Source organism: Anolis carolinensis, unplaced genomic scaffold, assembly GCF_035594765.1.
Source record: "Anolis carolinensis isolate JA03-04 unplaced genomic scaffold, rAnoCar3.1.pri scaffold_14, whole genome shotgun sequence".
NCBI lineage: Eukaryota > Metazoa > Chordata > Lepidosauria > Squamata > Dactyloidae > Anolis > Anolis carolinensis.
In genome coordinates, this window is record NW_026943825.1 from 1,363,121 (window position 1) to 1,390,438 (window position 27,318).

Below are 27,318 nucleotides of genomic sequence, written 5' to 3' on the forward strand. Positions count from 1 at the left end.
AGTAAAACAACAAAAGTAAACACCCCACAACCTCGAAAATTGACAGCACAACCCCTCATCCATGCCTCTAGGTTGATACAACAAAAAGTAAAGAAAAATAAAGTCCTAATTAGAGGGAGAGGAATAATTGTTTTTTTCCAATTGCTGCCAGTTAGAAGGCTAAGCTCTGCTCACTTGGTCTCCTAGCAACCCACTCAGCCCAGGGGACCCTTTACCTTAACTACCACCAATCCTTCAATACTTTATTTCCCATACCACCATACTTTGCCACAGCAACGCGTGGCTGGGCACAACTAGTATTTATATAAAACTGTAATTTAAGATAACACTGTCCAACTCTGCTTAAATCCTTATTCTCAACTTGTTCAATGTAAATGTGCTTATGTATCCTTTTAATAATAATAATAATAATAATAATAATAAGAAGAAGAAGAAGAAGAAGAAGTTTTAAAACAATCTCAATTTCAACCGCCAAAAGGACAAAATAAAGGGGGGTCAGCCTTGGAGCTTCAAAGCCTGGCTGCTCCATGCTGAGGGAATCTTTTGTTGGGAGGTGTTAGCTGGCCCTGATTGTTTCCTGTCTGGAAACAATCTGCATTTGCCTAGGGTGACTCCGTTGATGTTTCTTCTAACAGCCGAAAAACACAAAGCACCAACACAGATATTCTTTGCTGAGCCCCCAAACCATTTTGTTTGCCATGTCTCACATTTTCTCATCTGATTGTATTTGATTGTTCCACTTTGGCATTAAAAAGAAGAAAACAGAAAAAAGTCATTTACAGTGGCTTTTTTTTGGGGGGGGGGGGTAATTATCTCATTATAGAGAAATAGACATTTTCCTTCTGGAGGAAGGAAAAGGAGAGATGGGCGAAGATTTGTTGTGATTCTCCAAAAGGTAAATCAGGGAGAATCAATAATTTAACACCTTCCAAGCAGGCCGGTCTCCTCCCGCGAGTAATCTGTCTTAATAGCCACTTGTGGAGATGATAAATGGTGAATAATTTAGTGTGTACGTGTCTACACGCACTGCACAACACACGCGTGCCGGCGCTTCCCCGCCATAATTAAAGAACGTGAAACTTCCTTTGTTACACAATATTATTGCTGAATAATTCAGGGCCAGAGTAATTACCAAACGGCACAGAAACCCACCCGCAGAAAAGGCATGAGAGATTCGCAATGGAGCCAATTACCTCCAAACCAAGTGGGTGATTTAAGCCCACGTTAACCTGGGAATTCGGAAACCATTTCGACTCAATATCATTATTTTTCCCTGGAAGAAAATTATCTACTTATCTTCGACTAATACGCTGCAGTGAAATGAACTTTAGCTAAGGCTCGTGCGCTGTCTTCCTCTAAAGCCTCCATTTGACAAGTTGACATTTTCCTAACTTCGCAAATAGAAAAGAAACAAGGATTCCTCGTGCGGCAGAATGGGAGGGTTGGCTCTCAATATTTATTTATTTATTTATTTACAGCATTTATATTCCGCCCTTCTTTCTCACCCCGAAGGGGACTCAGGGCGGATCCCATTACACATATAGGCAAACATTCAATGCCTTTTAACATAGAACAAAGACAAGACAAACATGGCTCCGAGCGAGCCTCGAACTCATGACCTTCTGGTCAGAGTGATTCATTGCAGTGATTCATTGCAGCTGCTCTCCAGCCTGTGCCACAGCCCGAGCCATATTTGCCAAAAGGAATGCAGGTTGGCACCGCTTGAACTGACAAGGCTCAATGCTATACGATTCTGGGAGTTGTAGTTTCACAAGATCTTTCGCCTTCTTCGTCAGAATGACCAAACTGCAACACCTAGGATTCAATTGCAATGAACCCGGAGCCTCCAGTGGCCTAGGGGATAAAAGCCTCGTGACTTGAAGGTTGGGTTGCTGACCTGAAGGCTGCCAGGCTCGAATCTCACCCAGGGAGAGTGCGGATGAGCTCCCTCTGTCAGCTCCAGCTCCATTTGGGGACATGAGAGAAGCCTCCCACAAGGATGGTAAAACATCAAAACATCCGGGCAAAGTCCCCTGGGCAACGTCCTTGCAGACGGCCAATTCTCTCACTCCAGAAGCAACTCCGGTTGCTCCTGACACGAAAAAAAAAATTACGAGCCACATTAAATCAACAGAGTAGATCAGTGGTTCCTGAACTTATTTGGCCTACTGCTCCCTTTCCAGAAAAAAATATGAGTCAGCGCCCCCTGGAAAGGGGGGCGTGGCTTAGAGGGGTGGGTGTGGCTCCTGCTCAAGAGGGCGGGGCTGAGCCTCTCCCCTAGTCCAAGATGCAGGGCTGCGAGAAGGAGGGGGGGTGGGCGGGGCCACAAATGGGCGGCCAGGACTGGGGTGGGCGGAGTTACAAGCTCTGAGTCAGGGCTGAGCTTCTATCCCTGTCCTGCAGTGCCTGCCAGGACACAGGGGGCGGGGCTAGAGGAGGGGGCGGGGCCTCTTCCCAGGACTGGGATGGGCGGAGTTACGAGCTCTGAGTCAGGGCTGAGCTTCTATCCCTGTCCTGCGGCGCCTGCCAGGACACAGGGGGCGGGGCTAGAGGAGGGGGCGGGGCCTCTTCCCAGGACTGGGATGGGCGGAGTTACGAGCTCTGAGTCAGGGCTGAGCTTCTATCCCTGTCCTGCGGAGCCTGCCAGGACTCAGGGGGCGGGGCTAGAGGAGGGGGCGGGGCCTCTTCCCAAGTGCCTGACGGGGCTGAACCTCTATACCCCGCCCCCGTGTTCTAACAAGCGCCTCAGGTATACAGAGGCTCAGCCCTGTCTGGCGCTCTTGGGAAGAGGCCCTGCCCCCACCCCTAGCCCTGCTCTTTAGTCCTGAAAGGCCTCTCAGGAGAAATATAGAGGCTCAGCCCTGCTTCTTGCTTCTTGGCGGGGGGTTGGACTGGATGGCCCATGAGGTCTCTTCCAACTGTACGATTCTATGATTCTATCATTCTTACTCTAGAGGAGACATGCATATGCCAGGAGCCAGCTATGCACTCTTTTCATTCCAAGGCATTTAAAGGAGGCAAGCAAGTTCTTAATGCTGTTTCTTACTCTAGAGGAGGCGCTCGGCTGCAGGCAGGCACATTATGAAAGGTACTGTATATAAGCCGAGCTTTCCAGCCGTTTTTTTTTTTTTAGCTGGAAAAGCCTCCCTTGGCTTAAAATGGGGTCAAGGTGAATGCCGGGCAACAGAACCTGGAGGCCATGGCTTGCAATATAGGATCTATTCCTCTCTTACCCTCCCTTATCAGTGTGTTTTCCAAAGCCTCCATCACTCTTAACCAAGGGAATGTTTTGAAAAGGGAAAATGACGCCCTTGCAAGTCAGGAAGAAGATAAATATATATCCATCAATCTTATAAAAGCATTTTCCCCTGAAATATTTGTTAAACTCTCCTACAGATATATAGGCATTAACCCCCTTCATGCATTTGCAATCCCTATGTACTTATTTATCTCTATCTATCTATCTATCTATCTACATTAATTTTATATATGAATTTTCCTCTCACGTGTTTGCAGGTCTTTGCAAATCCTATATACACATAGATCCATGTACCTGTATATCTATATACAGTAGAGTCTCACTTAGCCAAGCCTCGCTTATCCAAGCTTCTGGATTATCCAAGCCATTTTTGTAGTCAATGTTTTCAATATATCATGATATTTTGGTGCAAAATTTGTAAATACAGTAATTACTACATAGCATTAATGTGTAAAGAACTACTTTTTCTGTCAAATGGGTTGTATAACATGATGTTTTGGTGCTTAATTTGTAAAATCATAACCTAATTTGATGTTTAATAGGCTTTTCCTTAATCCCTCCTTATTATCCAACATATTCACTTGTCCAACGTTCTGCTGGCCCGTTTATGTTGGATAAGTGAGACTCTACTGTATATCTGTATCTTTCTATATACCTTAATTTTATATATGAATTTTCCCCTCATGTGTTTGCAGGTCTTTGCAAATCCTATATACACATAGATCCATGTACCTGTATATCTATATATATACATTATTTAACCTACTGATGCCTTGATTAATGTAATTTTATTGGTATCTATTTTTATTTTGAAATTGACCAATAGCTGCTTCATTTCCCACCCTTGGCTTATACTTGGGTCAATTAGTTATCCCAGGTTTTTTTGGTAAAATTAGGTGCCTCGGCTTATATTCGGGTCAGCTTATACTCGGGTATATACGGTAAATATCTCACAACTCTTAGAATCCCATGGTAGTTAATGTAGTACTGTACTGCTATAATTCTGTAGTGTAGATACAACCTAATGCTCCGAAACTGTATTTCTGGGAGAGATCGTCCTCCCTAGTAATATCCGCTACCAATCAGAATAGACAGGTTAGAAAAGATGGATGACAACGCTCAGCTATATGTGTTCAATATTGTCCCATATTGGATGATGGACTGCTTTTAAATGGGGTTGTAAGTGGGTACTTTGCATGTCAGGAGAGGGAGAGAAGAAAAGAGAAATATTTCTTGGGAAGCTCTTGGAAATAATATTTATATAAATGAGTGTGAAAATCTACAAAAAAAGAAGGCAGGCAATCAATCTGTAAACACTGAAATATCAATACGACAAAGGATACAGTTATAACGGTGTTGTACTGTCAGCAAACTGCATGGCTGGCGATGAGACCCTTCTCAATCCGTGCTGCTGAATTTGCAAAGAAGGCTACTTTGTGTGCAATGGATGGATGGCTTTGACAGCTTTTATTCTGCCCCTGCAAAACGAAACAAAACAATGTCTGCTGTAACGTCGGGTGAACAGGGAAGACTTGCATTTTGTGAAGAGTGCGGGGAAGGTGCAATGTATTTCTCAATTGAATTGAGAGACCCTTTTCACTGTGAATGCACTTCTGTCAATTCAGTGAAAGCCAGAGTTCCCAGTGGTTATACGCATGGGATGAATACTGTCATAGTACAATGGGTATAAACATAGGATGAACATTGTCATAGTTATGTCATTGACATCACTTGTGCCAAAGTAGGTGTGGAAGGTGGGGAAGACCATCAGCCATTGGTCAAGTTTAGCTAAGCCAAGATATATATTCTTTGTTTGCGGTTAGGTCACTGACATCACTTGTGCCAAAATAGGTGTGGAAGGTAGGGAAGACCATCAGGAATTGGTCAAGTTTAGCTAAGCCAAGATATATATTCTTTGTTTGCGGTTATTAGGTCACTGACATCACTTGTGCCAAAATAGGTGTGGAAGGTGGAGAAGACCATCAGCCATTGGTCAAGTTTAGATAAGCCAAGATATATATTCTTTGTTTACAGTTAGGTCACTGACATCACTTGTGCCAAAATAGGTGTGGAAGGTGGAGAAGACCATCAGCCATTGGTCAAGTTTAGATAAGCCAAGATATATATTCTTTGTTTGCGGTTATTAGGTCACTGACATCACTTGTGCCAAAATAGGAGTGGAAGGTGGGGAAGACCATCAGCCATTGGTCTAGTTTAGATAAGCCAAGATATATATTCTTTGTTTGCGGTTAGGTCACTGACATCACTTGTGCCAAAATAGGTGTGGAAGGTAGGGAGGACCATCAGCCATTGGTCAAGTTTAGATAAGCCAAGATATATATTCTTTGTTTACAGTTAGGTCACTGACATCACTTGTGCCAAAATAGGTGTGAAAGGTGGGGAAGACCATCAGCCATTGGTCAAGTTTAGCTAAGCCAAGATATATATTCTTTGTTTGCGGTTAGGTCACAGACATCACTTGTGCCAAAATAGGTGTTTGAGGTGTTTGTAGCCTGGAAAAGCAACTTCTGTGAGCTCTGGCCTTGGCTTTGTGAAAAAGCCGCTGACCGCCAAAGTCAAAGCCAAACTGCTGATCTGAAAGGGAACTTTGGTCTGACCCAGCAGGCTTTGCCTTATGATTCTGAGCACTCCTTTTTTGAAAGCGTTATTGCAAGGCTGTTTGTTATTTTATGCTGCCTTCTGTATTTTACTGATTTTATCGGGTTTGTAATTCAGCAATTTTATTGTCTCTTAATGACCGTTTTGTAAAACGTCCCTCCTCCCCTCGGAAGCCAGCTTGAGATCTTTTTAAATTAAAAGATGGGGCATAAAAGGGTTCGCCACGTGAAGGAATGGCTAGGTTCCTGGCTCAGTAAAATGTTCTGAACGAATAAACATAGAGCAAGAAGAAGTGGAATGAAATGGAAGAGTGTTTGAAGAGAAGGAGGAAAAGAGATACAATGAGAGAAGGGGGAAAGAAGTGGGGGGGAAAGGGAAAAAGGGGGACAGAATATTTTTTTAATTTATTGTGTCAGAAGCGAATTGAGGGTACAGGTGTAATGTATTAAAAATACAAACAAAGTTAACAACTTGGCATTGTACAACTGCGCATCATCGCCAAAACGCTGCGTTGAGGACGCAAGCGGCAGAGTTTGGTGGGGAAGGAGTTGCAAAGCTCATTCTTCGCTATGATAAGGGCCTAGATTTGAATGGCGACTATGTTGGGAAGTGGTATATGGGTGTGGCTTTCAACTGGAAGATACAATAGAGTCTCACTTATCCAACACTCGCTTATCCAATGTTCTGGATTATCCAATGCATTTTTGTAGTCAATGTTTTCAATACATCATGATATTTTGGTGCTAAATTCGTAAATACAGTACAGTAGAGTCTCACTTATCCAACATAAACGGGCCAGCAGAATGTTGGATAAGCGAATATGTTGGATAATAAGGAGGCATGCATTTTTTTAAAAATTTAAAAACTAGGATTTCACGGGGAACAGCCTGCACCGATCTGCCTTTTTATCCTGGTCGACCTCATTTTCTTTTTTCCTTCTTGCTGCGAAGGCAGGTTTCTCCTCTTCCGCCAAGTGCAACGGCATGGCCTTTTTTTTTTCCTGAGCTGCTTGGCACTAATAAACGTAACTCGCAGACAATAAACTTGCTCAAGAAAAGGCTAAGGTGAGAAATAAATTTCCATTAATTCAGAGCAGCGGCCTGACAGGGGAGGCATAAAGTTATCAAAGCAAAAGGGAGGCGAGAACAGGGAGGCTAATTCACATGCGGGTTGTGTGTGTCCTTCAGAGCCGCCTTCTTGGGCCAAATGCATCTGGTGCGCCTTGAGTTTGAAACCCGCACACTTATGCAAAGGCCGACTCCCACACCTTTCCCATGTATTAAGGAACACAAAACCTTGCCGTACTTCAAGGCACACCTAATCCATCCTTCAGCCACCGCGGGATGCATTCAAAGCATCGGCAGCAGCTGCCCCATCACTCCACTTAGCCCTCCTCGCCCACAGTTTTTCCTATAAGACTCTCCAGAAAAAGCAGCGTAAGCTTTTGCCAATAGCCCATGAGTCTTGCGCAGAGGCCTGTTGGGTTCTCTTCTCCCAGTTGTGCTGTGGGTCAGTCGTCCAAAAGAAAAAGCACCAAGACACGCTGGTAGATTCCAACAGATTTTATTGTACCGAATACCAGAACCTTCTCTCTGGCCCACATATATAGGGGCTCTCACATACCAGAGGGTCATTGAGGTTGTATGGGTTGTTAAGTTCTCTTCTCCCAGTTGTGCTGTGGGTCAGTCTTCCAAAGGAAAAAGCACCAAGACACGCTGGTAGATTCCAACAGATTTTATTGTACCGAATACCAGAACCTTCTCTCTGGCCCACATATATAGGGGCTCTCACATACCAGAGGGTCATTGAGGTTGTATGGGTTGTTAAGTTCTCTTCTCCCAGTTGTGCTGTGGGTCAGTCTTCCAAAGGAAAAAGCACCAAGACACGCTGGTAGATTCCAACAGGTTTTATTGTACCGAATACCAGAACCTTCTCTTTGGCCCACTTATATAGGGGCTTTCACATACCAGAGGGTCATTGAGGTTTTATGGATGGTTAAGTTTTCTTCTCCCAGTTGTGCTGTGGGTCAGTCGTCCAAAAGAAAAAGCACCAAGACACGCTGGTAGATTCCAACAGATTTTATTGTACCGAATACCAGAACCTTCTCTTTGGCCCACTTATATAGGGGCTTTCACATACCAGAGGGTCATTGAGGTTTTATGGATGGTTAAGTTTTCTTCTCCCAGTTGTGCTGTGGGTCAGTCTTCCAAAGGAAAAAGCACCAAGACAAAGTGTGCTCTGGGGACTTTTGGCCATTTCCTCCCGATGGGTGGTTGGTATCGCTGTAAAGGGAGGACACTCCTACAGTCTCTTAAATAATCTCTGCATTTCTGATGAAATTTAAGATTAAAAGGGTTCTAAAAACCAGATCATACTTCTCATGCCTCTATCATGTCTTCTTCTTTCTTTTTTAGAGTAAGAGTCGAGTCACTAGGCTGGATTCTGAAGAACTGGAAGACCTGATGGCCAACTTTACAAATAACTACACCTATGACGGGTACCCATCCTACGATGATAACCTTCCTGAGCCGTGCCAGTTCACTTTCTGCCTCCGTTTCCTCAGCAGCATCTTAGCATTGCTGATGTTCGTCAGCATTGTGGGCCTAATGTCCAGTTTGGCCCTTGGCATTTCCTTGGCCAAGCGTCCCATCTTGTGGAAGCAACGTCAGCCAGGAAAGTATGGGTTCTTCCTAACGTCAGCGTCCACGGGTCTCTTTGCCGCCACCTTGCCATTCTTTGCAGTGGGGCTCAAGCACGGGTGGGTCTTTGGACCCCATTTCTGCCAGCTGGCCCGTGCCCTGAGGTATGGCTGCCTCTTTGCACAAGGGTTGATGGTGGCCGGTAGCACGTGGCGCATGCCTCCGGCCGTTCCTCGCTCGCTCTTCCTCACCGGACTCTTCTTCCTGGGATTCGTGTGTGCGACACCCGCCATCGTCATTAGCAGCCCTGGGGACGACTGCTTCTCAAGCTTGGAACCAGGTCTTCAGCCGTGGTCTTTGGCTCACATCCTGGTCTCTCTGGCTACTTTTGACATCCTCCCGTTGGCAATGCTTGTAGCCAAAGTGGCTCTGAAGAGGCATGGAAAGAACGAGCGCCTACAGCTGAATCTGAGCTGGGTTTTTTACATTTTCTGGTCGCCCTATGGAGTAGCCCTGCTCCTGGACAAATTACTAGAGGATGGGTTGCTAACCTCGACTTGCCATTTCCGAGAACATCTCGACTACTTTCTGGGGATATCAGAAGGATTTGGCATCCTGCATTGCTTCCTATTGCCATTGTTCATTCTGGGTTCGGGCATTTGTCGCCAAAGAATCGGCAAAGCAGGAAGACCCTAAATCGTCCCATTCTCAGAACGTTGCATCCTGCAGTGAGCTGGCCTGGAATGCTGTAGAAGCCAAGCTGTCTTTCCGCAGAAATTAAATAAAATGCAATTTTTTCACATTCAGAGCCATCAAATTCCGCGCCCCAGGGATGGTGAATAAATGAGGACTCTGAACTCTGAATAAATGAGGATAGAAAGCTCGCCTTGATAAACTACTTTTTTTTATTTTTGATTAATTTATTGTCTCCGGTCACTGAGAGAAGGGTGAGAGTACAGTGTACCCAAATAGATATTGGATGCCAGAAAGTGAACCCAAGTTGACATGGGCCAAAGAAAACACTCACTTCATTGCAAAACATTACAAAACATCGCAAGCCGTTCAGACAACAGATGGCATGATCGAAACAGAAGATTTTCTTCCAGCCGTTAATGCAGCACAAGAAGAACTCTAGAGCTTCCAGGAAACTCTTGCGTGATGTATGTTTTTGATGTATGGACACCTAGATCAGGCTGGATCCAGGAGATCCAGTGTCCCCACATCAAAAAGATCCAGCTCCTTGGAAAAGCCTCACTGGGGACATGGTTTCTGGTGACCTTAACACCTGGGCCTCCTGTTGTGATCTTGCCAACAAGGCTGTGCCGAGGAGCTGCTTCTGGCCGGCAAAACAGCACAGTGGCTCCCGGGAGGGCAGAGCATCAGTGTTTAATGCCTTGACTGCCCAGCTGACCATCTGGACAGCAGAATGGCTTATGGCACTCCAGTAGTGTATCTGGGCCAGCTCCAAAGTGGAGTATTCCTTAGGATTTTCTTGTGGATTTGATTCATATGTTCTCTTTAGGAATGTCTAGCTCCTTGTCTACATGTAGCTAGACATTACTAGTAAAGGTAATGGTTTCCCTTGACATTGAGTCTAGTAGAGTCCAACTCTGGGGGGTGATGCTCATCTCCATTTTTAAGCTGAAGAGCCGGCGTTGTCCATAGATACCTCCAACATCCTCAACCAGCCGGTCCCCCCTTCCCGCAGCTGTGCATTGTCGCCAAAATGCTGCGTTGAGGACGCAAGCGGCAGAGTTTTGTGGGGAAGGAGTTGCCAAGCTCATTCATTGCTAAGTGCCTAGATTTGAATGGTGACTATGTTGAGAAGTGGTACTTGGGTGTGGCTTTCAACTGCATATGGTAAATGTTTTCTCCTATACTTTTTGAGGACGCAAGCGGCAGAGTTTGGTGGGGAAGGAGTTGCCAAGCTCATTCATTGCTATGATAAGTGCCTAGATTGGAATGGCGACTATGTTGAGAAGTGGTATTTGGGTGTGGCTTTCAACTGCCTATGGTAAATGTTTTCTCCTATACTTTGTTTATTTTTAATTCCAAAACGTAATCTACTTTCAGGATAACCCTCGTATATATATTTATATATACACACACACATATAAAACACTATATTATTAGTATAGCATGTTACTGGGGGAGGGTCCACCAGCTGATGGCACAGAATGCTGGTGGAGTTTGAGAAGGCGGATTGACCCAGCACGATGGGAATTGTAGTTCTCCCTGCATCAAGTCGCAGCAGGAGGTGGGCTTTTGGTGGGAGGATTTGCCATATGTTTCCAAAAAAGAAGAAAAGAACAGGCAGAGAGATCTTCAGGACCCCCAGGTTGAGAAACACTGTTCTACAAACACTTCCAGACTTTCAGAATGTTGTTGTTGAAGTTTTTCATAGTCGGAATCACCGGGTTGCTGTGGGTTTCCCGGGCTGTCTGGCCATGTCCCCAAAGCATTCTCTCCTGACGTTTTGCCCACATCTATGGCAGGCATCCTCAGAGGTTATGAGGTCTGTTGGAAACTAGGCGGGGGGGGGGGGGGGCTCCTGTCAGAGAGAGAGGAAGGCTGCCTGCCTTTGGGACAGTGCCGGATGAGGGCCACCTTCTCCTGGACGGAACATGACCATACAGCCCGGAAAACTCACAGCAACTCAGTTTTGGAATGTTTTCTGTCAACTTCTCTTTTGTCAGCACCGTTAATCAATTTCAATAGTTTTTCAATTTTCAATAGTTTTTGTATCAGGGTTTGGATTACAACTTCTTCTTCTTCTTCTTCTAAAAATGAACCACACCAAATTTTCCAACCAACTAGCCGGGCTGAGGCATAGCTGGCTAGTAACCAGCTGCAATAAATAATTACTGACCGAGAAGTCATGAGTTCGAAGCCCGGGTCGGGTTAAGCCCCCAACAATTAAATAGCCCGGCTTGCTGTTTACCAAAGCAGCCCGAAAGATAGTTGCATCTGTCAAGTAGGAAATTTAGGTACATTTTATGTGGGAGGCTAATTTAACTAATTTACAACACCATAAAACTGCCAGCAAAACACGAGGAAAGGAATGAGGAAGTACAGCACTTGGTGTCACCCATGGATGATAAAGCAACAGCTCCCCCTGTGGTCAGAATCGAGCATACCCTCATGAAGCTGGAAATGTTAAAATTGCCTCTATGTGTGTCTATACTGTATGTTGTTTGTCTGATGGCATTGAATGTTTGTCATATATATGTGTGCATTGTAACTGAGTCCCCTTCGGGGTGAGAAAGAAGGGCGGAATATAAATAAATAAGTAAATAAATACACTTGTGACTGATATATAAAGAATGAGCACCCTTTCCTCCAGGCCTCCACCATCAACCTAGCTTTGATGACTCCACATTTTGCAGGTTTCTTTCTTGATGCAATAAGAAACACTTTCGATCGATGCTTTCAGCACGTCACCTGGGGAAAGAAAAACCTTGCTCGCCTCCTAAGTCAAGGATTGATTTGCCCTCGCTCAAACATTTTTATTAGCCTTATTATTAATCTGGCTGCATGAAAAGAAGAAGCCTCTGTAATGGGAATGGTGGCTCTAAAACATTCTGTCCCCTTGTGCTCGCAAAGTGCTGTTCTTAACCATTGCTCAGTGGACTTAAATACACGTCAAATTAAAATGCACTTATTAAAAGCATTCTTGAATCCGTGCTGCTCTCTGCTGTCCTTAGTGGACACTGCAAAATATTCTCGACTTGATTCCCTCTGTTTATTTATGAGCTTCTTGAAGCAAGCACCCACTACATTTTCATTTATATGTCAGTTCCGCTTGGTGGAGATGAAACTAATGTGGGTTATTATAAGGGACCTGCCAACCCTAGTCCAACATCAAGCCAGGAGGAACCTGAACCAGAAAAGAAAAGAATAATAATTTTCCAAAATATGACCGACACCATATACAGAAGGTGCATCTACATTGTAGACTTAATATAGCTTGACACCAATATACCTGCTGTAGAATCCATTGCCGTTCTGTGAGGCACTAGCTCTCTTTGGTAGAAGACTAAAGACCTTGAAAACTCCCATGAAGACTTTTTAAACCTACTTGTCCCATGAAATGGAATAAACGAACATTGCAATGATGAGTTAGAGTAAGGCTAGATTTTAGCACAGCAGGTTAACCTACAGTTCATAATAATAATAATAATAATAATAATAATAATAATAATAATAATAATAATACAGTTCAGCTACAGTTCATAATAATAATAATAATAATAATAATAATAATAATAATAATAATAATAATAATAATCCTTGCAGCCCAGGAGCAAGCCATCAGAACAAATGCAATTAAGGCCAAGATCGAAAAATCAGCTCATGACCCTAAATGCAGACTCTGCAAGGAAACCGACGAAACCATGGATCATGCCCTCAGCTGCTGTAAGAAAATCGCACAGACAGACTACAAACAGAGGCACAACTATGTGGCCCAAATGATCCATTGGAACTTATGCCTCAAGTACCACCTCCCAGCAGCAAAGAACTGGTGGGATCACAAACCTGCAAAAGTATTGGAAAATGAGCACGCAAAGATACTGTGGGACTTCCGAATCCAGACTGACAAAGTTCTGAAACACAACACACCAGACATCACAGTTGTGGAAAAGAACAAGGTTTGGATCATTGATGTCGCCATCCCAGGTGACAGTCGCATTGACGAAAAACAACAAGAAAAACTCAGCCGCTATCAGGACCTCAAGATTGAACTTCAAAGACTCTGGCAGAAACCAGTGCAGGTGGTCCCGGTGGTGATGGGCACACTGGGTGCTGTGCCAAAAGATCTCAGTCGGCATTTGGAAACAATAGGCATTGACAAAATCACCATCTGCCAACTGCAAAAGGCCACCCTACTGGGATCTGCACACATCATCCGAAAATACATCACACAGTCCTAGACACTTGGGAAGTGTTCGACATGCGATTTTGTGATATGAAATCCAGCATGTCTATCTTGTTTGCTGTGTCATACAATAATAATAATAATAATAATAATAATAATAATAATAATAATAATAATAATACATCGCACAATTCTAGACACTTGGGAAGTGTTCGACTTGTGATTTTGTGATACGAAATCCAGCTTGTCTATCTTGTTTGCTGTGTCATAATAAAATAATAATAATAATAATAATAATAATAATAATAATAATAATAGCTGTCCATCTGTGTAGACAATCTTTAAGATTTGATCCTTATTTTTAAAATCAGACAGGACGAAGCCACAGTGGCAACTGATCACTGCTCAGCCATTTATCTCTACAGATGAAGTGAAAAGGAATTATGCGCTCTCTCTCTCTTTCTCTCTTTCTTTCCTGACAAGCAGAGATAAACGTCCTGTCAACTGGCTCAACCAGGGGAGGATTACGGACAATGTATACGTGTGTCACTTCCTCCTTCCCCGGGATGGAACCTACCTTTAATGACAGGTAACTGAAAAGTGCAGGCAACGAGGGCTGCAAACTGGCGGGCGACACGCTTCCTCTTTTAATAACTTGTCAGCTGCCTTGTCAGGCATGAAATAGCAAATGGTAGTGAAATGTGCTGGGAACAGAAAGGAAGATGGAGACTTTTAGGGCTGGCTTTTAGGGCTGGCTATTAGGGAGGATAATAATTTAGAGGTGTGGTGAGTGAATTAGAACCAGACATCCTGAGGAGTGAGGTTGAATGGGCCTTAAGAAGCCTTGCTAATAACAAGGCAGCAGGAGACGACGGGATCCCAGCTGAAGTGATCAAGAAAAGGTGGCAAGAATATACAGAAGATCTCTATAAGAAAGAGAATAATATAGATTTGACGATGTGGTGAGTGAATTAGAACCAGACATCCTGAGGGGTGAGGTTGAATGGACCTTAAGAGGCGTTGCTAATAACAAGGCAGCAGGAGACGACAAGATCCCAGCTGAAGTAATCAAGAAAAGGTGGTAAGAATATACAGAAGATCTGTATAGGAAAGAGAATAATATTGAGGATAGCTTTGACAGTGTGGTGAATTAACAAGATATCCTGAGGAGCGAGGTTGAATGGGCCTTAAGAAGCATTGCTAATAACAAGGCAGCAGGAGACGACAAGATCCCAGCTGAAGTAATCAAGAAAAGGTGGTAAGAATATACAGAAGATCTGTATAGGAAAGAGAATAATATAGAAGATAGCTTTGACAGTGTGGTGAGTGAATTAGAACCAGACATCCTGAGGAGTGAGGTTGAATGGACCTTAAGAGGCATTGCTAATAACAAGGCAGCAGGAGACGACGGGATCCCAGCTGAAGAGATCAAGAAAAGGTGGCAAGAATATACAGAAGATCTCTATAGGAAAGTGAATAATATAGAGGATAGCTTTGATAGTGTGGTGAATTAACCAGATATCCTGAGGAGCGAGGTTGAATGGGCCTTAAGAAGCATTGCTAATAACAAGGCAGCAGGAGACGACGGGATCCCAGCTGAAGTGATCAAGAAAAGGTGCCAAGAATATACAGAAGATCTCTATAGGAAAGAGAATAATATAGCTTTGACAGTGTGGTGAGTGAATTAGAACCAGACATCCTGAGGAGTGAGGTTGAATGGACCTTAAGAGGCATTGCTAATAACAAGGCAGCAGGAGACGACGGGATCCCAGCTGAAGAGATCAAGAAAAGGTGGCAAGAATATACAGAAGATCTCTATAGGAAAGTGAATAATATAGAGGATAGCTTTGATAGTGTGGTGAATTAACCAGATATCCTGAGGAGCGAGGTTGAATGGGCCTTAAGAAGCATTGCTAATAACAAGGCAGCAGGAGACGACGGGATCCCAGCTGAAGTGATCAAGAAAAGGTGCCAAGAATATACAGAAGATCTCTATAGGAAAGAGAATAATATAGCTTTGACGGTGTGGTGAGTGAATTAGAACCAGACATCCTGAGGAGTGAGGTTGAATGGGCCTTAAGAAGCCTTGCCAATAACAAGGCATCAGGAGACGACGGGATCCCAGCTGAAGTGATCAAGAAAAGGTGGCGAGAATATACAGAAGATCTCTATAGGAAAGAGAATAATATTGAGGATAGCTTTGACAGTGTGGTGAGTGAATTAGAACCAGACATCCTGAGGAGTGAGATTAAATGGGCCTTAGGAAGGCTAATAACAAGGCAGCAGGAGATGACAGGATCCCAGCTGAAGTGATCAAGAAAAGGTGGCGAGAATATACAGAAGATCTGTATAGGAAGGATAATAATATCGAGGATAGCTTTGACGGCGTGGTGAGTGAATTAGAACCAGACATCCTGAGCAGTGAGCCTGTGCAAAACTGAACTTTGGGATTCATCGTGCTGAGGAAAGAGTTGAGGGATTGCATTTCTCTGATTTTGGAAACCTGAGAAGTCGCTGGACTGCAAATGCATCGTTCGGGTGGCTGGGTTCTCGTCTGCCCAGCTCACGGTGGGGATAAATTTAGACGCAGCCCGTGAGTTGGTGTTTATTTGAGGAATAAATAGTTCTAGAAGCAGGTTTGTGGGGACTCCTCTTTCCCCTTGCCATGACATACTTCCTTCTGAACTTTGTTTTCATTTAGGGTTTTTGTTGTTGCTGTTGAAGATGGAGCTGGTCTGGATTTGCCTCCTGGTCTTTTGCAGCATATCAGGGATCTCTTGCCAGGCAGGTTAGTAAATTCATTGGGGCAGGCAACGAGAGATGGTGTTAATATTTTAACTTGGGGTGGGTTTGACACCAGAATCTGTTTTCACATTTGAAGAGCTTTGAAGTCCCAATAATAATAATAATAACAATAATAATAATTTGTACAGAGTACAAAGAATCAGTACAAGAAAACCGCACTACAAACTAGAGCTGACAGATAATAATAATTTGGACAGAGTACACTTATTTCATCCCTTGCAAAGCCCATCTCATCCATTGTAGGCAAGGTGAGTGAAATGTATATCCTGGCCGGAGGATAGAACACATGAGTGAAACTCAAGGATAAGGATAGAGCACATGTGTCAAATCATGTCATTTGATATGTCCTCCCAGATGCTGGGCTCTGTTCCTTATCATTCAACATCATGACTAGAGCTGATGGACGTTATGAAACAATGACGTCCGGAAGGCTAACATTTGTTCTGTTTAGTCCAGAGTGTGGGACTTGTATTTAGATACAAAACTTATGGGTAGGATGCCCGACTTGAAAATGTCCTTTCACCTTCCCCCAACCTTACATCCTCAGCTGCTATGGGTTGCAATTCCCATTATCCCCAGTCTGTGGGGTGAATAATCAAAACTGATAGGAGTTTTTGCGGGATTCTGGTACATTTTGAAATCACCTCCCTGAATCGCTGCAAGCTGGATAGCCAATGTCTCAGAAGCATGCAAAATTCAGCAGAGTCCTTTCACAGCAAAAACATGCTTTAGTCCACCTATCAGCAGAATCCAACTGCCAGCATCTGACCTTATCTCTACACTGTATAGTAAACTCATGGATTCAGGTTTTCAATCAAAATATACAGAGGCTTTAATTCTCACGGTTGCAATATATTTATTTATTTATTTTATTTACAGCATTTATATTCCGCCCTTCTTTCTCACCCCAAAGGGGACTCAAGGCGGATCACATTACACATATGAGGCAAACATTCAATGCCTTTTAACATAGAACAAAGACAAGACAAACATAGGCTCCGAGCGGGCCTCGAACTCATGACCTCCTGGTCAGAGTGATTCATTGCCGTGATTCATTGCAGCTGCTCTCCAGCCTGCGCCACAGCCCGAGCCCAATATATATACAAATGTACAAACACGGTTTGCAGATCCTCATTCCTTGTATTTGCAAACAATCAGAATCAACAGTTAGTCACATACAGAATAATATAATAATAATAATAATAATAATAATAATAATAATAATAATAATAATACTTTATTTATACCCCGCCACCATCTCCCCAACGGGGACTCGGGGCGACTTACATGGGGCCATGCCCAAAACAATACAATGTAAACAGCATATAAAAGAACAACACATCACAATACAATAAGCAATACAATAAATAATAATATCCATTACAAAATAAAACAAGGAGACAATGAAAACAAGGGCAGACTGCAGAATAGGCAGATACTCACACTGAGTCACATAGGAGAGAGAAAGATGGATTTTTTCATCCTCCTTATATAGCCACCTGCTGATAGGTCATCAGTAAGGAACACTGGCCGATGCAACTTCTTTGCAATACACCTCACATGGTTATGGCTCCAACATTACAACACACCCTTAGGTATGGCATAATGACATGACATTTAAAGTCATTACCCCGATGCCATCAATATTCCACATGTTCATCATATGGAATTACTAGAATTTTTTTCATGGCTATCTAACTAAAACTGGACGGAAGCTAAAGTGTATCGGCGACTATGTGAAAAAATATCGTTGGTCCTCATTCTTTGCTTTCCCCCCTCTTTCTCCTTCTTTCCTTTTCTTTTTCCCCCAGATCTTTCTAGAAAGGTTTTCGTCTTCCGCAATGAGCCTAGCGAGGCGTATGTCATTCTCAAACCCCAACCGGAGGAGCCTCTTCGGAACTTCACCATCTGCTTGAGGTCCTACACAGACCTGACCCGGCCGTATGGCCTCTTCTCTTACGCGACGAAGTCGGAGGACAACGAGCTCCTGATCTTCAAGCCCAAATCGGGAGAGTATCGAGTCTACGTGGGTGGAGAATACCTCTCCTTCAAAGTCCCCGAAGATACCCTCGACTGGGAACACGTCTGCTTCGGGTGGGAATCGGCCACAGGCATTGCCGAGTTCTGGCTGAATGGGAAGCCCTGGCCCAGGAAAGGGTTGAAGAAAGGGCATGTTGTGGACGCCGGCGCCTTCATTGTGCTGGGCCAAGAGCAAGACCACTATGGGGGCTCCTATGACTCGTACAACTCCTTCTCCGGAGAACTGACTGATGTCTACATGTGGGAGTTCCTCCTCTCGCCCCACAAGATGAGATCCGCCTATCAGGATCTACAGCTTCCTCGTTGCGCTTTGGGTTGGAAGAATCTGCATTATGAAATCAAGGGCGATGTGGTAGTGAAGGCCAGGTTGAGATAAATGAAATCACGTAAATCCGGGTTCATTGAATAGAGTTACGAGGGTCTCTTTCCAATTAGACACTATGAGGCGAGGAGATCAGGTACAACAGATGTACAGTCGAGTCTTGCTTATCCGTCATAAACTGGCAGGCAGAATGACGGATAAGTGAAACTGACGGATAACAGGGTGGGTGCTCGTTCACTCACTCACTTACCAGGCCGGGTCCCAGCAGCGGCGACAGCAGCACCGGGACTTGGCGGGGTGAGTAAGTGAGAGAGAGAGTGGAGGAGGACATTTACCTCCGTTTACCACGGAGTGTCGGATAAGCGGAACTCGGATAAGCTGGACTCTACTGTATTTGATCAAATCTCTCTGTTGGGTCAACGAGTGCCACCCTTCTGAGGCACAGCTCAGTGTATTTTATAGTTAAAAGTTTTAAGCATGCACACACAAACTATTTGATGCACTCTTCTCTTTCTCTTTGTTCTTTTCTGGTGAGGGAGAAAGAAGCCCCTGAAGTTTCCCCAATTATAGTAATTTAATTATGCGCATGTGCAATAATAGTAATGAAATTTTGTTGGTCTCGTTATACTAATGGGTTTTTCACCAAGTATACTTTAGAAACACTTTCTAAACAAAGTGCCAGGACCCCCAATTTTATAAATGCAGTAGAGTCTCACTTATCCAACACTCGCTTATCCAACATTCTGGATTATCCAACGCATTTTTGTAGTCAATGTTTTCAATATATCATGATATTTTGGTGCTAAATTCGTAAATACAGTAATTACTACATAGCATTACTGTGTATTGAACTACTTTTTCTCTCAAATTTGTTGTATAACATGATGTTTTGGTGCTTAATTTGTAAAATCATAACCTAATTTAATGTTTAATAGGCTTTTCCTTAATCTCTCCTTATTATCCAACATATTTGCTTATCCAACATTCTGCCTGCCCGTTTACGTTGGATAAGCGAGACTCTACTGTACTTGTGAAACATTTTTAATGGATCGCACTTCCGTAAGCTATATAAAATCCAGATTATGTGCCTTGAGCTCGATAATTTGCTTAAGTAGACTAATATAATCCAGTTCAAAGCAAATAATCTGGATTTTATATGGCAGTTTAGATGGGGCCTGGGAGATGCTCAAAAAGGTCTCGGAAGATATGGCCACTGGGTAGAGCCAGAGAGCAACGCAAAAGCTCCTGTTCTTTCTTGGGATGGGTCTCTCCATGACAACAACAACAACAACAACAACAACAACAACAACAACAATTTATTTTTCTATCCCGCCACCATCTCCCTGAAGGGACTCAGGGCAGCTAACATAATATAATAATGCCATTCCAAACTGCAACTTATGACATCATATGTCAATTCAACTGTCATGGTTCAATGCTATGGAATCCTGGGATGCTATGGAACCCCCATAGGTTGTTTTGTATTCCGTCTTTCCTACTGATGGTAGCTGCCAGTGGGCTTATTTTTAATTTTTTTGCTGCCTTCTTCTTTGCCTAAATACACCTACGCAAAAGTATGCATTAGAGAAACGGAGAGCCACAAATGCCCATGTTTTGGGAAGTTGCATAGAAAATGGTAGGTTAGAAAAACATGCATAGGAGACATTAGGCAGAAATGTGCACAGAATAATAAGCTGGTACGCATCAAGTGTAAATATGTAATTTGAGGAAAGAAGACACATTCTAAGTGCATTAGGTGGCAATGCTGTGCCTGAAAAAATAAATATGTATTATTGTAGAATGATATGTAAATAGCACAGAATGGATTTATGGCTGAATATATCGACGACTCCATCCATCCCCATTCAAAAACGCTGTCTTAGCAACAGTGATTTATTTTCCCTATAAGATATCTGGGATGATTTAAGATGTTTTATAGATGGTATTTAATGCCAAACAAGTTGTCAAATATGCTTATATGCTTCAAATCAATGCTGGAGTTGTCAGGATAAGGAAAGGTTATTTTCCCTTTAATATGTAGTGGATTTGCAAGAAGGAAAATTATTAGTCTGATCTTGCATTATTATTAATGCCTTGGTTATTATTATTTGCTGCTTTTTTCTCCATAGGCAGATTCAAAAAGATTCACAGCATTATAAATAATAATGTAACATTAGACCCGTGATTCCCAAAGTGGGTGCTACTGCCCCCTGGTGGCACCTATTAGGACATGAGGGCGGGGCCAGGGGAGGGGCGTGGCTTCTTCCTAAGAGCCTGAGACAGGGCTGAGACTCTATACCTCTCTTGCGGCGCTTCTTGGGACACAGAGGGCGGAGCTAGGGATGGGGGCGGGGCCTCCTTTCAGGAGCCTGAGACAGGGCTGAGCCTCTATACCTCTCCTGAGAGGCCTTTTAGGACTAAAGGGCGGGGCTAGGGGTGGGGGCGGGGCCTCTTCCCAAGAGCGCGAGACAGGGCTGAGCCTCTATACCTCTCCTGAGAGGTCTTTTAGGACTAAAGGGTGGGGCTAGGGAAGGGGTCGGGGCCTCTTCCCAAGAGCATGAGACAGGGCTGAGCCTCTATACCTCTCCTGAGAGGCCTTTCAGGACTAAAGGGCGGGACTAGGGGTGGGGGCGGGGCCTCCTTCCAAGAGCCCGAGACAGGGCTGAGCCTCTATACCTCTCCTGAGAGGTCTTTTAGGACTAAAGGGCAGAGCTAGGGATGGGGGCGGGGCCTCTTCCAAGAGCCTGAGCCAGGGCTGAGCATCTATATCTCTCCTGAGAGGCCTTTTAGGACTAAAGGGCGGGGCTGGGGTGGGGGCGGGGCCTCTTCCCAAGAGCCTGAGACAGGGCTGAGCCTCTATACCTCCCCTGAGGCTCTTGTTAGAACACTGGGGCGAGATATAGAGGTTCAGCCCCGTCAGGCACTTGGAAAGAGGCCCCGCCCCCTTCTCTAGAAGCTCAGCCCTGCCTCAGAGCTCATAACTCCGCCCATCCCAGTCCTAATTTGTGTGTATATGTGTGTGTGTTCTAAGAATGCACACAATAAAAAATACTATAGCTATTTAAAGCTTAACATTTATGGCAAATGGACACTTGCTTAGTCCAAAAGAGTTGTTTCCCCAAGAAACACTCCTTCATTATATCCGAGACAACATCCTTAACAAGACACCCACACTTATCCACTTACTGTGTAAATCTTGTTGTGTTCAATGGGGTTATTCTCGGGTGAACAGTGTCGTATTGCAGTTAAAATCTTGGCCCTTCTTTCAACTTGGGACAGAAAATTGCCCTTCAGATTATCCTCATTTTCTATGAACTTTGAGAAGCACAGATTGGGTTTTCCAGACAACGGCGTTCTTTATTCAGCAAAAATTAATCCAAGTTAAGTCTCTTTCAGTCCACGGATTGAGAAGGATCCCTTTCAGGCTTTTGGGCCGTTAAGGAATCAACTGGTAGCTGATACCAGGATTAGGAACAGGAAGGAATTTTCTGCTCATTTCAAGGATGATTTCCTTGGCAGTGGACTGGCTAAAAAGCCTTGCTCGTCCCTCACACTGTGGGTATAAATACAAGAAAAAAGGGGTGCAGTCACTCACATTTGGAGACTGGGTTCTACAAGTCTTATATCTTCAACTCATCATGAAGATTCTTCCCATCTTCCTCTTCCTTTTGGTCAGCCTTTTGCAGTCACTTGCACAAGAAGGTGAGCATCATGCTGAGTTGTTAAAGAACATGGGATGTACCGGGCATAGAGCTTTAAAGGGGAATTACCGTATATACAGTAGAGTCTCACTTATCCAAGCCTCGCTTATCCAAGCCTCTGGATGATCCAAGCCATTTTTGTAGTCAATGTTTTCAATATATCGTGATATTTTGGTGCTAAATTCATAAATACAGTAATTACAACATAACATTACTGCGTATTGAACTACTTTTTCTGTCCAATTTGTTGTATAACATGATGTTTTGGTGCTTAATTGGTAAAATCATAACCTAATTTGATGTTTAATAGGCTTTTCCTTAATCCCTCCTTATTATCCAAGATATTCGCTTATCCAAGCTTCTGCTGGCCCGTTTAGCTTGGATAAGTGAGACTCTACTGTACTTGAAAATAAGCCAGGTTTTTAAGCCCATTTTTTTTAAGCTGAAAAAGCCTCCCTCGGCTTATAATGGGGTCAAGGCCAAGGCCTTTCTTCCTTTTTTTCCCCTCTCTTTTCCCTCAATTCTGTAATTTATTTTATTGTATGTTTTTGTCTGTGTTTATGTCGAAAGGAACACTAATAAAAAATTATTTAAAAATAAAATAAAATAAATTGCCTTGTTCTTTTCCTCTTTCTCCCCGCCACATCTCCAGATCTCGACAAAAAGGTGTTCATCTTCCCAGAGTCGACCAACACTAGCCACGTTCTTTTGAAGCCCAGCCTTCCGCGGCCGTTGACGGCCTTCACCATCTGCCTGTGGTCTTACACGGACATGACCCGTGCCCACACCCTCTTCTCTTACGCCACCAAGACCAACGACAACGAGATCGTCATCTTCAAATCCAAACCCAACGAGTACAGCCTTTATGTCGGAACATCCGATGTGCTCTTCATCTTCCCCGAACACCTGACCGCGAAGCCTTCGTGGGAGCAGATATGTATGAGTTGGGAGTCAGGCACCGGGATGGTCGAATTCTGGTTGGACGGGCAACCTTTGCCACGGAACGGCATGATGAAAGGGCACCGGATAAGTCCAGAGGCGTGTATTGTCCTTGGGCAGGACCAGGATGCCTTTGGCAGTGGGTTTGATATCAACCAATCCTTTGTTGGGGAGATACGAGATGTCTATATGTGGGATCGGGTGCTGTCGGATAACGAAATGTGCCTGGTATGGGGCAATTCTGTTCCTCCCAGCCCTGTGATTGACTGGAGGGCACTGAATTATATGATCAGAGATTATGTCGTCCTTAAGCCCTCTCTGCCTTCTGTCTGCAGAGCTGGGTAGACTGCAAGTCAATCGTTTCAATCAGGGAGGAGAACATGTGGCCTTCCGAATGTTGTTACACCATATATGCATTATGCTATGAAAGAAAATTGAAATAAAAATTATGTTCCTGGTTTGAAAGTGTTATTTCCTGTTTAATTGTACGGCACTTACTTTGAAAGTTGATGTTATAATCTAGAAATTTTGTCTTTGTGTCTGCCACAAACTATGAGGGTTATCCAGAAAGTAGATTACGTTTTGGAATTAAAAATGAACGAAGTATAGGAGAAAACATTTATCATATGCAGTTGAAAGCCACACTCCAAAACCACTTCTCAACATAGTCGCCACTCAAATCTAGGCACTTACCATAGCGAATGAGATTGGCAACTCCTTCCCCACAAAACTCGGCCACTTGCGTCCTCAACGCAGCGTTTTAGCAACGATGCACAACTGCGAGAAGGGGTGACTGGCTGGTTGAGGATGCAAGCAGCAGAGTTTTGTCATTTACCATAGCGATGAATGAGCTTGGCAACTCCTTCCCCACAAAACTCTGCCACTTGCGTCCTCAACGCAGCGTTTTGGCAACGATGCACAACTGCGAGAAGGGGTGACTGGCTGGTTGAGGATGCAAGCAGCAGAGTTTTGTCATTTACCATAGCGATGAATGAGCTTGGCAACTCCTTCCCCACAAAACTCTGCCACTTGCGTCCTCAACGCAGCGTTTTGGCAACGATGCACAACTGCGAGAAGGGGTGACTGGCTGGTTGAGGATGCAAGCAGCAGAGTTTTGTCATTTACCATAGCGATGAATGAGCTTGGCAACTCCTTCCCCACAAAACTCTGCCACTTGCGTCCTCAACGCAGCGTTTTGGCAATGATGCACAACTGCAAGAACGGGTGACTGGCTGGTTGAGGATGCAAGCAGCAGAGTTTTGTCATTTACCATAGCAATGAATGAGCTTGGCAACTCCTTCCCCACAAAACTCTGCCACTTGCGTCCTCAACGCAGTGTTTTGGCAACGATGCACAACTGCGAGAAGGGGTGACTGGCTGGTTGAGGATGCAAGCAGCAGAGTTTTGTCATTTACCATAGCGATGAATGAGCTTGGCAACTCCTTCCCCACAAAACTCTGCCACTTGTGTCCTCAATGCAGCGTTTTGGCGACAATGCGCAGCTGCGGGAAGGGGTGACCGGCTGGTTGAGGACGCAAGCGGCAGAGTTTGGTGGGGGAGGAGTTGCCAAGCTCATTCATTGCAGACAAGGATTTCAATGAGGATATTTTATTTACATATATGATTACGGCAGCCAGGATCACCTATGCAAAGTATTGGAAATTGGAAGAAACGCCAGACTTTGATCAATGGACAATAAAACTGATGGACATTAAGGACATGGACAAATTGACTTTTTTAATTAAAAAGAACTCGGGCAACCCTATAAAACAAACAGATTGGGAACAGGTAGAGAAGTACCTTAGAAGAAGAAGAAGAAATAAATTATTGGAAGAGAAACAGCAATAAACAATACCTCCATGGGCGGGGGCAACTTAGAACTAGAAAAAAAACACCAAGCCGCAAAGGACTAGAAGGAAGTCGACACTGGTTTTTTTTTTCTTTTTTGGCTGGTGTTGGTTTTTCTATTTTCAAATTTTTATTTTTATTGTTATTTTTTATTTCTTTTTTTCCCTTTTCTCTCCTCCTTCCCTTCCTCCCCCTTCCCCCCTCTTTCATATCCTTCTTTCTTTCCTCACTTTTCTTATAACTATTGTTCTTTCAATGTATTATAACTCTAGGTACACTAATAAAAATATCTTTTTAAAAAAGAGGAATGACGTCATGCGATAAGTCCCAGCCATAGATGGTGTTATCCTCTCCTACTGTAATTATGGAATACCTGCTTAAAACGATAAGTGGTCTTGGACATGATGGATGAAGCCATTTTTATCAAGGGATGGCCGGCATTCTTTGCCTTGGGCAATAAAACATATTGCGGGGAAAAGAGATGGTACAAGAGACCACGTCATGTTCCTCCTACAAGGATGTGGTTTAGGGACTAAGAAAACCTGGAAAGTGAGCTAGACGTTGCAGGAAAAGACCTTGCATTTGGCTGATAAAGTGGCCAAACAGTGTCTGTTATGTGTAACAAAGCCATCTTTCTTCTCCTAAAGCTTCTGAAATGTTTCTCAGTGCGAGCAATGCCAAGGTTTCCATTTAAACTTAGAAATGTCCTTGTCACTTTGTGTGTATTGTCATCAGGAGGTGACAATGAAGACAGGGAAGAAGAAGAAACAGAGTAAACCACAAGACAATGGTGAATAGTTTCCAATGGATAGGGAAGCACAGGATACAGAAACAATGACACAACAAGTTATTTTTTTGTTTATAGGAAAGACTAGCTGTGCCCGGCCATGTGGCGTTGTCCTAAGTGGGATTCCTAGGGGAATCTTTTGTTGGGAGGTGTTAGCTGGCCCTGATTGTTTCCTGTCTGGAATTCCCCTGTTGTTCTTCATTTACTGTCCTGATTTTAAAGATTATATTGTTCTGTATTATTATACCACAGTAATTATTATCTATTATATTTATAATCCTACTAGCTGTGCCCGGCCACACGTTGCTGTGGCAAAGTGGTGGTGGTATTGGTTAAAAATTGTTGTGTAATTTTTATTTGACTTTATTTGCAATTTTTTATTAATTTTGTTGTAAGTTATATTTTTATTTATTATATTTTATTATTTTCTTGTTTTATTTTTAGTTATTTTCTGTTATTATAGTATTTTATTGTATTAATTTTTAGTGTTTTTTATTATTTTTATTGGGTTGCTAGGAGACCAAGTTGGAGGAGCTTAGCCTTCTAACTGGCAGCAATTGGATAAAAGCAATTATTCCTCTCTCTCTCATTAGGACTTTATTTTTCTTTTCTTTTTGTTGTATCAACCTAGAGGCGTGGATGATGGGTTGTGTTGTCAAATTTCGAGGTTGGGGGCCTGTCGTTTTGTTGTTTTGTGGGTCGCCGTGATGCCATCACACTTTTATATATATAGATATTATCTGCTTAGAACTTGATTATACTATGAGGCTCCTTCTACACAGCTTCATAAAATCCATACTGAACTGGATTATATGGCAGTGTGGGCTCAAGATAATCCAGTTCAAATCTGATAATCTCTATTTTATAGGCAGTGTGGAGGAGGCCTAACTGAACTTTGGCTGTCCCTCGGTGCCATTGTGGCTGAGGGGGTTGCTAGGACACGAAGTGGGCGGAGCCTAAAGGGGGCAGGGCCTACCCATCAGACTGGCTGCCAGGGTTGAAAACGGCTCTTCCTCGTCATCTAATTTGGACTTTATTTTTCTACGTTTCTTTGTTTGAAAGACATAGATTGGATGACTATGTCTTTTGTGGCCAAATTTGGTGTGATTGGGTTCGGTGGTTTTGTTGTTTACACAGTCCTACAAACGTACATTACATTTATATATACATACTAGCTGTGCCCGGCCACGCGTTGCTGTGGCGAAGTATGGTGGTATGGGAAATAAAGTATTGACGAATTGGTGATAGTTAAGGTAAAGGGTAAAGGTTTTCCCTGACATTAAGTCCATTATAAATTGGTTATATAACTGTGTGGAAGGGCCTTGAGTCTACACTGCCATATAATCCAGTTAAAATCAGATAATCTGTATTTTATAGGCAGTGTGGAAGAGGCCTAAGTGAGGCCTAACTCTGCCTGTCCCCTGGGCTGAGTGGGTTGCTAGGAGACCAAGAGGGTGGAGCTTAGCCTTCTAACTGGCAGCAA

At 43.5% G+C, this 27,318-nt stretch overlaps 3 protein-coding genes across 3 annotated transcripts; all 3 read left to right on the forward strand.

Annotated features, from left to right (window-relative positions):
* Positions 1–8,262: 8,262 nt before the first annotated feature.
* ackr1 (atypical chemokine receptor 1 (Duffy blood group)) lies at positions 8,263–9,516 on the forward strand. Its single transcript, XM_062964750.1, has one exon. The coding sequence runs from the start codon at positions 8,341–8,343 to the stop codon at positions 9,211–9,213; it is 873 nt and encodes a 290-aa protein (XP_062820820.1). The 5' UTR covers positions 8,263–8,340; the 3' UTR covers positions 9,214–9,516.
* Positions 9,517–14,112: 4,596 nt separating this feature from the next.
* On the forward strand, positions 14,113–19,560 carry LOC134294265 (serum amyloid P-component-like). Its single transcript, XM_062964751.1, has 2 exons — positions 14,113–16,181; positions 18,010–19,560. Exons 1-2 carry the CDS (start codon positions 16,118–16,120, stop codon positions 18,612–18,614), a joined length of 669 nt encoding a protein of 222 aa, XP_062820821.1. The 5' UTR covers positions 14,113–16,117; the 3' UTR covers positions 18,615–19,560.
* A 2,028-nt stretch (positions 19,561–21,588) lies between these two features.
* Positions 21,589–23,761, forward strand: LOC100555630 (serum amyloid P-component). The gene is made up of 2 exons (XM_003228400.3): positions 21,589–22,262; positions 22,914–23,761. Exons 1-2 carry the CDS (start codon positions 22,064–22,066, stop codon positions 23,543–23,545), a joined length of 831 nt encoding a protein of 276 aa, XP_003228448.2. The 5' UTR covers positions 21,589–22,063; the 3' UTR covers positions 23,546–23,761.
* The last annotated feature ends 3,557 nt before the right edge of the window (positions 23,762–27,318 follow it).